Consider the following 13,538-nt stretch of genomic DNA (forward strand, 5'->3'; position numbering starts at 1 on the left):
GGTTGAAGCGGTACCGGCGGGCAGCACGCCCCACCTGGACACCAGCGGGACCCACCCTTTTCTCTGGCCCCGCCCCGCCACGTTCACTACGATGGCCCCGCCCCTCGCCTCCGGCGCCGACGGAAACCAAGCCGACGTCTCGCGAGCTTCCACGTACACACTCCAACGCCTCTCCGCCTCTGCCGGGGAGAGCACATCCGGGTTGCTGGAGCAGGTGCCTCAGGCCCCGCCCCCTTTTACCAGGCACTCGCCCCACTTCCGGCCATTTCAGGCCTTTTTCCGCCCGTGTTTTGCCGGCTTTATCTTTGCTCCGTGGGTCGTTCCCGGCGCCTGGTCACGGTCCCTGCGCACCGCTCGCCGGGACCCAGCGGCTCGTCCCTCCGCCCGAATCTCTCCGAGGCTCGGAGCGACTCTGCCGTGCGTCTTCGCGGGCCGCCCGGGCTGAGGCCTGCCGCGCGCGGCGAGTCCGCGCAGGCCTGACCCCGCGTCTCCCGGCAGCTCCGTTGAGGCCGCCGCCGTCGCCTCGGGATGCCGGGGCTGGGGTCCGCGCCGCGCTGGGCGGCCGCCGCGGGCCGTTGGGGCTGCAGGCTGCTCGCGCTGCTGCTGCTGGTGCCGGGGCCCGGCAGCGCCTCCGAGATCACCTTCGAGCTGCCGGACAATGCGAAGCAGTGTTTCTACGAGGACATCACGCAGGGCACCAAGTGCACCCTCGAGTTCCAGGTACTCGGTGCTCTCCAAGTCCAGGGGCCCCAGCTCGCGGTTCCGGGGCCGGGGCTGCAGCCTGCTTGCGGACTCCCTCCTGCCGAGGTTTTTCCATTCTTTGGCTGAGGAATCACCTCTAGGTAGCCGAAGCGGGGCATTTGCCTTTCCTGTTCTAAGCCTGGGGCGAGAGCCATTTTAGACCAGATAGGAAGATGAGTGAAGCCCAGAAATGCTTCCTGTGGCCGTGACTTTTCCTTCATGCTCTAATGCCCTTCGTTTTAACGCCTACTGAACTTTCCTCCTTAGAAGACTATCCTTTAAAAAAAAAAAAAAGTTCTTCCTGTGCTGTGGTGCTCAGTGTCCGGTCCCCTACTCTCCCTGACCCCCACCTCCACTTCAATCAGATTTAAAGTACTGCCAGTATCTCATTCCACTGCTTTTCAGTTTTTCCATTGATGTTCCTAGGACTTTTGGTGAATTCTGTCCCTGTCATAGGAAGAGCTCCGTTGGAGGCTGGATGAGCACCTGCCAGAGGTGTAGTGTAGAACACTTCATTCTGCAAAGGGCTGTGATCAGTGAGAGGCCCCTTTTCGTCTTTGGGATTTTATAGAAAACAAACTTTATTTCACAGAATGTGGTTTTTTAAGTTTGTTACAACAGTCTTTATTTCTGTTTTTCTTGGTAGACTGACTTAACATATTTGAGCAGCTGTTGAGTGGTAGGTGCTGGTGATTACAGAAGTGGTCCAAATGGATTGGGTCACTGCCGTCATTCTTGATTCCCTACTCATCCTTCCCTTGTCTTAGTACCTGCTCATTCATCAAGACGGTGCTTTAAGGGCGCCTGGGTGGCTCAGATGGTTAAGCGTCTGCCTTCGGCTCAGGTCATGATCCCAGGGCCCTGGGATCGAGTCCCGCATCGGGCTCCCTGCTCAGCAGGGAGCCTGCTTCTCCCTCTGCCTCTCTCTCTCTCTCTCTCTCTCTCTCTCCCTGTCTCTCATGAATAAATAAATAAAATCTTTAAAAAAAAAAAAAAAAAAGACTGTGCTTTAAGAGCCGAAAATAGATAAAATGGTCTGATCTTTGGGATCGATGAGGGCTTCCTTTAGGAAGTGATTTTAAGCTCAACTCTAAAGGATTGGTTGTAAATACTTTGGTAAGGAGGGTGAGGGAAGACTGACTTTTGCAAGAGTGACTGGGTACTTGAGGACCATCGAGAGATCCAGGATAGTTGGGAATAAGGAGCTGGAGGAAGGGAGGTCAGAGGCCAGACCATGTGCCTTGCTGGCCTCGTTAAGGATTTTAGTTTTTCCTAAGAGATGGGAAAGCCCTCAGAGGGTTGTAAGCCGTGCAGTGCTGTGATCCAGGTATTTTTGGTAGCTGTGTGGATATTCAGTTGTGCAGGTAGAGAAAGTATTAGAGTGTTGGAGAGTGGCTGTGGAAGACAGCCTATGCGAGTGGTCCAGGCTTCTAGGGTGGGAGCTGTGGGGAAGGAGAAGAGTGAAGGGATTGGAGAGAAGTTAGTAGGTGAAATCAGCAGGACTTGGTGATGATTTGGCTTCTATGAGTGAAGGGAGGGAGGCTGAGGATCACCCTTCGGTTTTGTTGAACTTCATGGATTAGAGCCAGGGGACAGAAAACAAGATAGCAGGAATTGTAATATAAAAGGGTGAGTATTTCAGGTGTCAGCGTCAGACAGTGTGCTTGGTGCTGAGAATACTACCACTACTATTCCGGGCTAAAAAAAATTAGCATCTGTTACGTAGCAGACAGTATGCCAAGTATTTCAGGTATGTTACTTAATTCTCAGGACAACTCCATAGGAAATAGATACAGTTCTTACTTCTTTTTTACTTATGAAGCTGAGGCTTTGAAAGCTTTAAACCCAGGGTCACAAAACTTAGCCAGTAGCAGAATCCGTATGCAGTCCCAGGTTAAATTCTTAACTCCTTTATTATATACAGCACCTCCCAAAGATCAGTAAGACTGACCTTGACCTCCGGGAGCTTCCATGAACACATTACAGTCATACAGTATTAAATGCAACAGTGAAAGTGCACGCTTGGTACTGTGCTGGCCAGAGGCGGAGGGGTCATCAGGGAAAGGTGGCAGAGGGGCTGATGTTTGAGTTGTGTCTAGGAGAAATGGGAGTTACTCTACAAGATGGCAGAGGGGAAAGGACATCCTAGGCAGGTAGTTTGTGAGACTCAATTCCTGAAATCAGCTTGAGCCCACACAAATACAGTGAGTAATAGTGTTGCATTGTAACTGTGGGTCCAAGGGCTTTAGGGGTGGTTCCTACCAGTTTGTCAGCACTGTTTCTTGGTAATAGTGAGATTGATGATGAAACAGTCTTGGTGAAACTGCCCCCCGAAAAGGCCGTGCTGTTGAGACTGGTTCCATGGTAGGAATATGTCAATGTGACCAGCAAAATAGAAAAAACCCAGCCAGTCCTTGATTTTGGGCTCCCTGGTTCCAAGATGTTCCTTGCACACTTGGGTGGTTCCTAATCCAAGAGTCTGTGTCCGGCTCCAGTCCTCAGAGAGGGAGGACAAAGGACCGCACCTAACTTCCCAACCTCTTTCTGTGTGACAGCTTTTGACTCTGGTAGTTTATATTCTTTTCCTGTAATAAGCTGTAAAGTGGTAAGCATTGTCATTGGGGGTCCTGATTCTTTAGCAGACAGGACCTGTTTAACCTGCCGCTGTTCCTGCTGGTGTAGAACAAAGACTTGTTCGCTCTGCTATTTTTGGAACACAGAGTCAGGAAGGGTATAAAAGAGGTGCCGAGGCTACCTTGAAGGAGGTGCAGAGGAGTGGTGTGGCATTGTTAACAGGTTTGGATTTTTTTGGAGGCCACAGGAATTGAGAAAAGGTTTTAAGCAAATAGGGAGGTGGGGAGATTGCCCCCACCAGACATGTGGGGCGGGTGTTACTGGCATCTGGAGGATGGAAACCAGAGAGGCTGCCCAACTCCCGCAAAGAATTATCCAGCCCTAAGGGAGCTGAGGTGGAGAACGAACCCCTGGGTTAGAGGGAGGAGAGATCGGGTTGTGGGAAGACCTTTTAGGAAGTTGTGGCTTTAGTCCTGTCTAGGCTGTGGATTAGGAATGGAAGAGAGAGGATGAATTTGAGAGAGGCAGTAACGTCAGGAGATTTCTGTGAGAACTGGACAAGTAGGGACACTCAGTTTGGGATGATTCCCAGTTTCTAATTTCCATGACCAGGCAGATTGTGAAGGGGTACTTTTTATCTGAAATAAGATCATTTGTTTTAAAGTTTGATGGAGGAAAAGTAGCATGGTGATCAAGTCTGGTCCTCTAACGTTTGTGAACACATTTGACGATTCAAAGTACAGCGGCCACACGTGAACGCTTGGGTATATAAAAATGAAGTCATGATTTTCACCTGGAGGAAAGGTGGTTGACATTTGGAGAAGTGGTAAATGCCCAATTGTTAAGACACTTTTTATGTCGAAACATTATATCCCTATGTTAATATTTGCATATTTTTGCAGTTCCCTAAGTACATAATTATACTTCATTTAATTATCACAGTGATCTTGTAGTTAGTTCAGTTATCCATCCTGTCTCCTAAGTGACAAAAGGTCACATTAGCAGCCAGTCCTTCTTTGAAGTGCAAAGTTTAATCTCTGTCCTACAGACCTAGAATGTCAATATTACGCTAACCAAGAGGGTTCAAGCCTGAAAGTACAGGCTTGTGCCCCTGCTGCCCCCATCTCAGCCCTCAAACCCATGTCTCTCACATCATTCCCAACTTTGCAGCCAGCGCCCCTTCTTTCCTATGTCCCTCCCTCTCTCTTCCCGCTTAATTCTTGCTCCTATAAGGAGGCTTTTCTCCTCCCTAATCCTTTTCTGACTATGCCTGTCCCGTTACCTCAGGAAAAATCTCCCTCCCTTCTGTGCAACCCCAGTGGCCTATAAACTGTAACTGATTAAACATAAGCCCTTCAAAACAGCTCCAGAATCCTCTTCAGAACATTTCATTTACCCCTGGCTTTCCTTTCACATGTGATTGCCCTATAATACAAGCTTTCCAGATAAGTGGAAGATTTGTTTGCTTTTGTTTTGTTCTGTTTTGTTTTTGTTTTAATCACAAGTGTACAAACAATATAGTTTAGTCCTTAATGTTTCTCTGGGGAACAAGTTTGTAAAATAATGATAAACTCTTCGAATAGCCCACAGGCCTATTCAGTTCATAATGTAGTTCAAAACAAAATGTGTATCAAATTCCATATAACTGACCTATAGAAGCACTTACGAAACAAACCTGTTCGTAATTTGGCAGTGAAATGAGTTGAAGTTCTATAATAGAAACATGCTTGGGTGGCATGCCAAGGACCGATCTCCGTTCCTACTTCACCACACTATCCGTGTGTGTGCTTGGATGGTGCAGAGAGGAAACCAGGGGAGAAAATTTGGGGAGGGAAAATATTACATGGCAGTGAGCTTAAGGGTCAAGAGTCTGACTTTGGAGTTCAGGTTCTGCCTCTGCCTTTTGCTAGATGAGCAATCTTGGGTAGGTTGCTTGTCTTAACTCCGTTTCTCAGCTTGTCAGATGGGAGGGTGAAAACCCTCTCTGGTAGGGCCCTTGGGAGAATCAAGTGATGTAAGAGCCCTCCCTTAACTTGAACAGTCATCTGGCTGGTTAGCTAGTTCCCTCTCTGCTGTCACAAGGAAATTTGTTCCGTTTCTATAAAGCTTGAACTGACATCTGCCTCCCAAATTCCATCCATTGCTAGAAAGAAAAAAATGTAAAATTGCCTGTGATAGGGAAAGTCCTTTGCCGATAGCCTTATTGTCATTTTAACAGGAAATCTGATTGCTTTCTCAAACTTGTTAGTTGCAGTGATATCTTCCTTTTTCCTCTCTCTCTCCATAGGTGATTACTGGCGGTCACTATGATGTAGACTGTCGGTTAGAAGATCCCGATGGTAATGTGTTATACAAAGAGATGAAGAAACAGTATGATAGCTTTACCTTCACAGCCTCCAAAAATGGGACATACAAATTTTGTTTCAGCAATGAATTTTCTACTTTCACACACAAAACCGTCTATTTTGATTTTCAAGTTGGAGAGGACCCACCTTTGTTTCCTAGCGAGAACCGAGTCAGTGCTCTTACCCAGGTAAATAAAATGTCAGCAATATAGTGGTGTGTTTAAAGAGGGGGGGAGCATAAATTAATATGCCTTAACTTATTGACGAATACAGAATTTTGAGACTTTTACACAGTCTTTAAGATCTGTCTTAATTCTTAGAATAGATTAAGCATTTCACAGAGAACTTTGGACATTTTTGGTGAAAACAACTGTTGAAGGATTTTATGAACTTTTAAGTGTAAAGAAAATAAGCCTTGAAATAGGAGGGTCACTTCAGTGGGAAAGGACATTTAGGAAGACTGGACATGCTCCCGCATTCTGAAGTCATGGAGGGATGCGACTTCATAACCTGGCAGGTTGCTGTAACTGGAAACAAAATGATGCCTTAATTGATATGTAAATATGCCACAGGGTAGTGTTATACCAGGATTTAGTGTCCATTTACGCTGCTGTTAGAATAATGTTTGCTGTAACGTAAAGTAAAATATTAAAGATTAGTGGTAAGTCATCTAACAGAAAATAGTTAAAGGGCACCTGGGTGGCTCAGTTGGTTAAGCAGTTGAGTCTTGATTTTGGCTCAGGTTCTGATCTCAGGGCCCTGGGATTGAGCCCCGAGTTGGGCTCCCGGCTCCGTGCTTGGCGGGGAGTCTGCTTGAATAATCTCTCTCCCTCTGCCCAGCCATCTCTAAAATAAATAAATCAATCTTTAAAAAAAAATAGAGGAAAGGTAAAGATAGATTGGATTTTATTTTGAGGAAGACCTTAAAGAGAGAAAGATAAGGAAAGAAATTTAAAGTCGATGGACAGATGCTGCTCAGGTGGTAAGAAGGGCTCTTTAATTTCTAGTTTAAATATAGTCGGAGCTTAGATTGTATCTAAAAGATTCTCAATTACATATCCAGAGGAATTATTTACCACCTACTTGTTAGGGCCTTAAACTGGTATTTCATTCTTCCCAGGTTCTAGTTAGTCTGTTGGCCAAAGTCACGTGGTGATAGAGGCAGTTTTGAATAATGTGTAAGAACCTTAATTTCTAAACCTCCTGTGAGCATTAACAGGATGTATTCATGCTCATACTTTTAGAAATGTTCTCTCGTATTTTAGCATCCTGTATGAGTGGCACTTTGCTTTATAAAAAGATTTTTCTTTGGGGCCTTTGTTTATAACTTAAGCTTCATGAATTTTAATTTGAATAAGAAGGTAGCTTGCCCTAAAAACCTTAATAGGTAAATATAAGGAATGCATGGTAATAAAGCAGTCAGTATCCATTAATCTCCTTTATTCATCTCACATTTTTTATCTTAGTCTTATTTTTCTCCTTTCAAAAGCTAGTAAGTCCCTCATACGGTAGTGATACTTACAAAACAGCTGTTCACACCTTAGAATAGAAAAAAATTACCAGCTGATAAATGCAGAAAAATTATAGAGTTGTTGTAAATCACCATTCTTCACCTATTAATAAGACGATGGATCTGGAGTAGATCGTGATTTCCGGTCACTGCTAAAACCACTCCGTGAAAGGCTGAGGGGAGGTTTATAGTGACTGGATCACACTGATACCACCTAAACCTAATGACCATTTCCAGATGGAGAGATGACTAGGCATTGTGTGTCTTCTGTGTGTCTTCACATTAATGAAGTACACAACATTGCTGGGGAGGTGTTCCCACCCAGAACATTCCATCTGAGTCCCTTCAAGTCTCTTGCTCCAACTACCAGTTCGTAAGAAAAACAGGATGGAGGAACACCATGGGGATATGGTCAGCAAAACCCAGGAAGTTGGAAATGCTACAGGACAGAGGACCCATTTCTTCAACAGATGGGAAGGGAAAGAAGCAGAAAGAGAACCTAAAGATTCAAGAAGACTTAAACGACACATCAGCCAAATGATTGTGTCGGAGCTGTTTGGATTCCGATTTGGAAACAACTTTTTTAAGATGTTTGGGGAAATTTGAACATTAACTTTCTATTGAAAAATTTTAAAAACTGTTTTTGATTATTTGATGTGTGATAATGCTCCCGGGGTTACACTTTTCAGCGTTGCTTTTCAGAAATGAGTATAAAGTGTAAGAGTACTGCTGAGATGATAACACACAAGGGATTTGCCTTCAATTAATTGGAGTGGGGAGGAAAATAGGTGAGAAATATGTGTTGGTGAAACAAGATTAGCCATGTGCTTGTTACTGACATGAGGGTTTGTTGTACTGTGCTCTTTTGAATATGAACTTGAATACGAACATTTCCGCTTAGCGTTTCCCTTTTTTCCCTACATTTTCTGTCTCAAAAATTATATGAATCCATGCAATTAGTCCCTTAATTTCTGTGATTTTCTTTCATCCAGCACTTCTTAACCCTCACTCCGGGTTGGGCTTAGGGGAATCCTTAACCATTCTGAATTTGTGTCAGATCCTTGCTTTTATGCATATGTCCAGGGTTAGTACCACTCACCACTCTGAGAATGCATGGAAAGTAGAGATCGGCTGGAAGCACCTCTGTAGCCCCCTCCCACAAATTAGAAGTCATTCATTTTAGCACAGCTCTGCTAATATTTGATTCCTAAGGGCCTAAACAAAACAAGAACAGCAAAAACGTTCGAGTATCCTAATAGGTACATGGAATTTGTGGACCACATAATTACTCACACTTTTTAGAAGCATTTTAATGGACTGTTTTTATAAATGATTTCTTTCATACTTTGACAGAACTTTATTAAATGTTTGAATTCTTTTCTAGTGTCTATATTCCTTCACTAAAATTAAGGCAGGAAAAAAATATTCCCAGAATCTTTTGAGAGATTCTTTGGATTTATTAGTAAAAGGAGGGAAGAAGCTGTAAAAGTTTAAACACTTTAGGAGACGTGAGTCCAAATAACTTTATGACATACAGGTATTATAGTGACTGAGTTAGCTTAATGATGTTGGGGTCCAAAAGGAGAGAGAGGAGCAAAAAGGAACGTGGGAAGGTTGCTAAGATAAACGTCACTTACTGGAGAGTTTTCCAGAATACAGGAAAATAGTAATGTTCACCACCTTCCTCCCCCTGCTTCCCACACTCAGTGGTCCTTGTCACTGTCCTGTGTCATAGAAATATTTTTCTTTTGTGTGGCTGTGCACAATATATGTTCCTTCCTTAGTGATGAGGGGAAAAAACCCTCAGATCATTTTTAAAATTCTTAATATATGCTTTGTGATGTAGAATAAGTATAATTTAATAATAAAGTATTTCATCACTAGGATTAAGTTTTCAGCAGTAGAAAACCACTACACTGTGATGTGTAAGAAAAAAGGTTTAGACATTTAACCCTTCTCAAAGCAGATCATGTGATGAATGTGTAGAAAGGTAAAGTGCCATCAGATGAAGACTCACAGACTGATGCACGGTGAAACTGAAACCTCTTCCTGTTGAGAACAGTTGTATTGGCTCAGTTGACTGGCAGGAGGGAGGAGACATAGACATGTTTAGCAAATTGGTAAATTAAAAAACAAAGACATTGGTGGCGCCTGGGTGGCTCAGATGGTTAAGCGTCTGCCTTCGGCTCAGGTCATGATTCCAGGGTCCTGGGATCGAGCCCCACATCGGGCTCCCTGCTCTGCAGGAAGCCTGCTTCTCCCTCTCCCACTCCCCCTGCTTGTGTTCTCTCTCTCGCTGTGTATCTCTGTCAAATAAATAAACAAAATCTTTAAAAAAAAAAAATAAATAAAAAAATAAAAAACAAAGACATTGATGCTCTGACCTATCACTCTCAGACTCCTCTGCTTTTAAAATAGTTAATAACTTTGACTAAATCTATTTTTGTGTCCTACTTGGTTTATTTTTGCATATATCGGGGCTTTGATTTGTATTCTTCTTATTCATCAAATTTACCAACCTGCCATTCTTGTCTTCCTAATTCTTCTTCATGCAAGAATCTGAACTTGAAATTCTGTAACTGCCAACTGTGACCAATAAGTGTTTCTGCTACTGTTGGCTCAGCGTTCCATCTGGTCCCTTACAGGTGCCACAGCTGTGACTTTCCGAGGTGGGGCAAGCCGCCGCCTCGCCGAGTCTCTGGCTTTACCGGTCGTCCTGGTGGGGATGGCTGGGAGGACAGCGTTGCTAGCACCACGGGCCTACCTGCGTGAGCGAGCGAGTGCCACTTTAGTAGCGGGCTGATCAAATGAGGAATGGAGATCAAATGGAAGGATGAATTACCCATACTAACTGGGAATCTTTCTCTTTAGATGGAATCTGCCTGTGTCTCCATTCATGAAGCTCTAAAGTCGGTCATCGACTATCAGACTCATTTCCGTTTGAGAGAAGCTCAAGGCCGAAGCCGAGCGGAAGACCTAAATACCAGAGTGGCCTACTGGTCCGTAGGGGAAGCCCTCATTCTCCTGGTGGTCAGCATAGGGCAGGTATTTCTCCTGAAAAGCTTTTTCTCAGATAAGAGAACCACCACAACTCGAGTCGGATCCTAACTACGTTTTGAGAATTGACGCACCATCGCCACCATGATATTGCTGTCCTCTGATTAGTTTTAGGTACCGAAGAACTTAATGTTGGCAACATTTTTAAACCTTACTCATACACTTGGTGGGGGGATGTACAGTGCATATCCCCAAGCTGTGGAAAGGACACCTTTTTTTATTTGTAAAGGTAGAAAAACTTCGGAACTTACTTTGGGCTCCCCATGTTCAATAGTCAGCACCAATGATCTTTTCTCGGTTGTTTCTATCTACTCTTCGCACACTAAACTGGTATTTTGATTTCTTTTAGCCATTTAAAAGTACTTTTCTTATAGGTAGTGGATATTTTAAAAACCTTCAATTTAATATCTTTGTGTTGTGGAGGAAGAAAATTGCCTTTTAATTGTTTATAGTGCAGTTTTGTTTTTCAGAAAACCAAAAGTGATTAACTGTAGCCCAGGCCCTATTCTGCACTGTTTAATTTGGGGGTGGGGGGGAAGCCACCATGGAAACGTTAGTTAATATTGATATAACTTTAAATCGATGCATCATGGTAAAATTTATTTCTTGCTAGCTTGGAAAATGTCAGATTTTTGGTTTTTTGTGTGTTTATTCTGTGATTTATAAGCAGATACATTCTTTTTTTCATGAAGACATTCTTATCACAGAGAAAATAGTATGTTTCGATAGTATAACAGTTTATACAAGCCTTAAAAATCAGACTGTTAAAACAGGTAGAGTAATTACAGAACAACTTAAGATTCTATAGTGGGAGGCAAGTGAAATGAGAAAAGTTTTAGCGAGTTATCCGCACATTACTACATTTTCATTGCTTTTACAAAGAAGAAAGGTGGTCTGTTTTGTTTTAACATTTTGATTGGCTGGTTCGTGCCCTAATGTGGCTTCAGTGTCTGAGTCATTCCCGGCTTAAATTAACAGTTGTAATATTCGTATTGTAAAAGTGCCATATATTTTATCCTGATGGGTGTGATGCACTGAGAAGTTAGTTTCTTTGGTTTTTTCTTTCTGTCTTTCTTTTTTGTTTTGGTTTGGTTTGGTTTTTGGTTTTTGTCTTGCACATGTAATTTGTACAATCTCTGGTCAGCCACCCGAAGACGATTTGAAACTTTAGACTGCCGTGTGTTTCTCATTTGATCATCTTCATCGATTGTACTGCATTTAATGACTATTAAACAGTGCGTATTCTGTACACTATAGGGTTTAGACTGTGTTTGTATTTTATAACTTGTGTAGACTGAGCTGATTGATTTATCAGATTTGTTCAGGTATTCCAGAAGAGAATACAAGACAAATACGAAACTCTATAGGTGTTTAAAGCTTTTCTGCTGTTAAAAAAAAAAAAAAAAAGGCAACTGCTTTGTGCCCTGCCTCCCTCCCCCACCCAAGAGTGATGAGTGTTGAGCAAGACTGTCCTATTGTAGAGATTCTGGTAAGTGGCACATAGCTAGAATAGAATAGCAGTTCGAGTCACTTATCACTGTGGACTAGAAGTTAACTCTTAATGCTAACCTATCTTTAACTGTCTTCAAAAAGCATATACATTTCTGCGTGTAAGAGCAGAACAAATTCATAGTTGTCATGCTTGCTAATTTCAGTTGCCACAGTGTAGCAAGGGACGAACCATTTTCAACCCTTGAATTCTAAGAATTTCCAAGACCAAATAGCAACTCCTTAAACTGTGTATCAGGAACTGGAAGTCTCAGATTTTGCAGATTTACCTATTTGGGTTCTTGCAGTGGAGTTGCCGTGCAGCTTTCTAAGTGTCCCTCTAGATTTAGATTTGCACGTTTTCAGCACTAGCGTTAATGTGATTGATAAGCACGGGCGTGCGTCCCTTGTCGTCCTCTCTGGCTACCGGTCTGCTCTGTTGACTTCGGACACTTAACACCATAATGAGGCAGAGTCAGGTATCATCAGTGCACGGAGTTTAGCATAGGTAATGTAGTCATCTGATCTGTGCCTATCAGAACTTCATGATACTAGACTATTACTACAGATAACTTTTGATGAAACTATTGAGATCGGTTAAAATTTCTGAAATCACCACTGTTACCCGCTGTAGAAAATAGTACAGGCTTAGTCTAGTCTGTATGTAACTGGTTCAAGTTTGATGGCTGTCTATACTCAACTGGGTATGTATATGTAAATTAGAAAATACATCTCTATCCAGACCTAAATGTTAAGACCTTTTTTCTTTCTTCCTCCTACTATATAATTTGTAGCTCATCTTTTTTCTTTAATCCTTTCATAACTTGTTGGAACAGTTTGAATTTCCCAAATATTTATGTTTAGACAGATGGCTCAGAATATATATTTAACATCACTAGCTGTATATATTTTTAAAGTAAAATAAATAATGGAAAGGGACTTGATACACAAGTTTATTACTAAAATTTCAACTGTGTGAAGATCCATTTAAAGATATTACTTTGCTAATAATCTAAACATTCTTTTTTCTATTAAAGAAACAAATGGTTTGTGGTTCACAGCTTTCATCCTGACTGATACGATAATCAACTTTGAAAATACAGTGAACTGAAAAGCAATTTTATTCTTTGAAAGATTTCATTTAAATCTCTGTACATCCACTTTTGCTTCAGTTTGTAAATGTGTAACATTTATAGTTAAATAGGACAAAGCAGAGCCTATGACTATTGTTTTAAAAAATTAAACAAGTTAATATATAAATAATCCAAAGGGGGTTTTCATTTACTTTTGAAAAGAAAAATTTCTCTAAACACATGTTGGTTCTCTAGGATTGCACCAATCAATTCTTGTAGAATAAAAAAAAAATCTTTCAACAAACTGACTTCATTTGTTTCTGTCAGGATTTGTCTTTTTAAAGCTCCTTACAGACCTGCAGCTTGGGGTACAGTTTGTAGCAAGAGAGTGATTTTTTTTTTTTTTAAGCAGGCTCCACACCCAGCGTGGAGCCCAACTCAGGGCTCAGTCTCACAACCCTGAGATCATGACCTCAGCCGAAGTCAAGAGACAGACACTCAACCAACTGAGCCACCCAGGTGCCCTGAGAGAGTGATTTTTATTTGGTATTTCATTTAAACATCTCAGGGGCTGGCCAAGAAAGATAAAGAAGAGGAATATCAACTCTAAACTACCTCCTTTTTAACCTTTGTGCATTTTTTACTGCAAGTTTAGGTGAAAAGGAGTTAAGCCCTCAGTTCCCTAAAAAGCTCTTCGTTTTTGTGGGTTTTTTTTTTTTTTTTTAAGTAAATTAACCTTAGGTTGTTCAA

The 13,538-nt window shown here is 42.4% G+C and overlaps 1 protein-coding gene across 1 annotated transcript; it reads left to right on the forward strand.

Annotated features, from left to right (window-relative positions):
- Positions 1–223: 223 nt before the first annotated feature.
- TMED7 (transmembrane p24 trafficking protein 7) lies at positions 224–13,092 on the forward strand. Its single transcript, XM_032425200.1, has 3 exons — positions 224–720; positions 5,603–5,848; positions 10,042–13,092. The coding sequence occupies exons 1-3, from the start codon at positions 529–531 to the stop codon at positions 10,276–10,278; spliced, it is 675 nt and encodes a 224-aa protein (XP_032281091.1). The 5' UTR covers positions 224–528; the 3' UTR covers positions 10,279–13,092.
- Positions 13,093–13,538: the final 446 nt, after the last annotated feature.

The sequence above is a fragment of the Phoca vitulina genome, unplaced genomic scaffold, assembly GCF_004348235.1.
Source record: "Phoca vitulina isolate PV1807 unplaced genomic scaffold, GSC_HSeal_1.0 scaffold32, whole genome shotgun sequence".
Classification (NCBI taxonomy): Eukaryota; Metazoa; Chordata; class Mammalia; order Carnivora; family Phocidae; genus Phoca; species Phoca vitulina.

Coding starts and splice junctions, on each gene's coding strand:
- TMED7 (XM_032425200.1), top strand. CDS start 529: ATGCCGGGGCTGGGGTCCGCGCCGCGCTGGGCGGCCGCCGCGGGCCGT. Junction 721..5,602: donor AGTGCACCCTCGAGTTCCAG/GTACTCGGTGCT, acceptor CTCTCTCCATAG/GTGATTACTGGCGGTCACTA. Junction 5,849..10,041: donor GAGTCAGTGCTCTTACCCAG/GTAAATAAAATG, acceptor CTTTCTCTTTAG/ATGGAATCTGCCTGTGTCTC.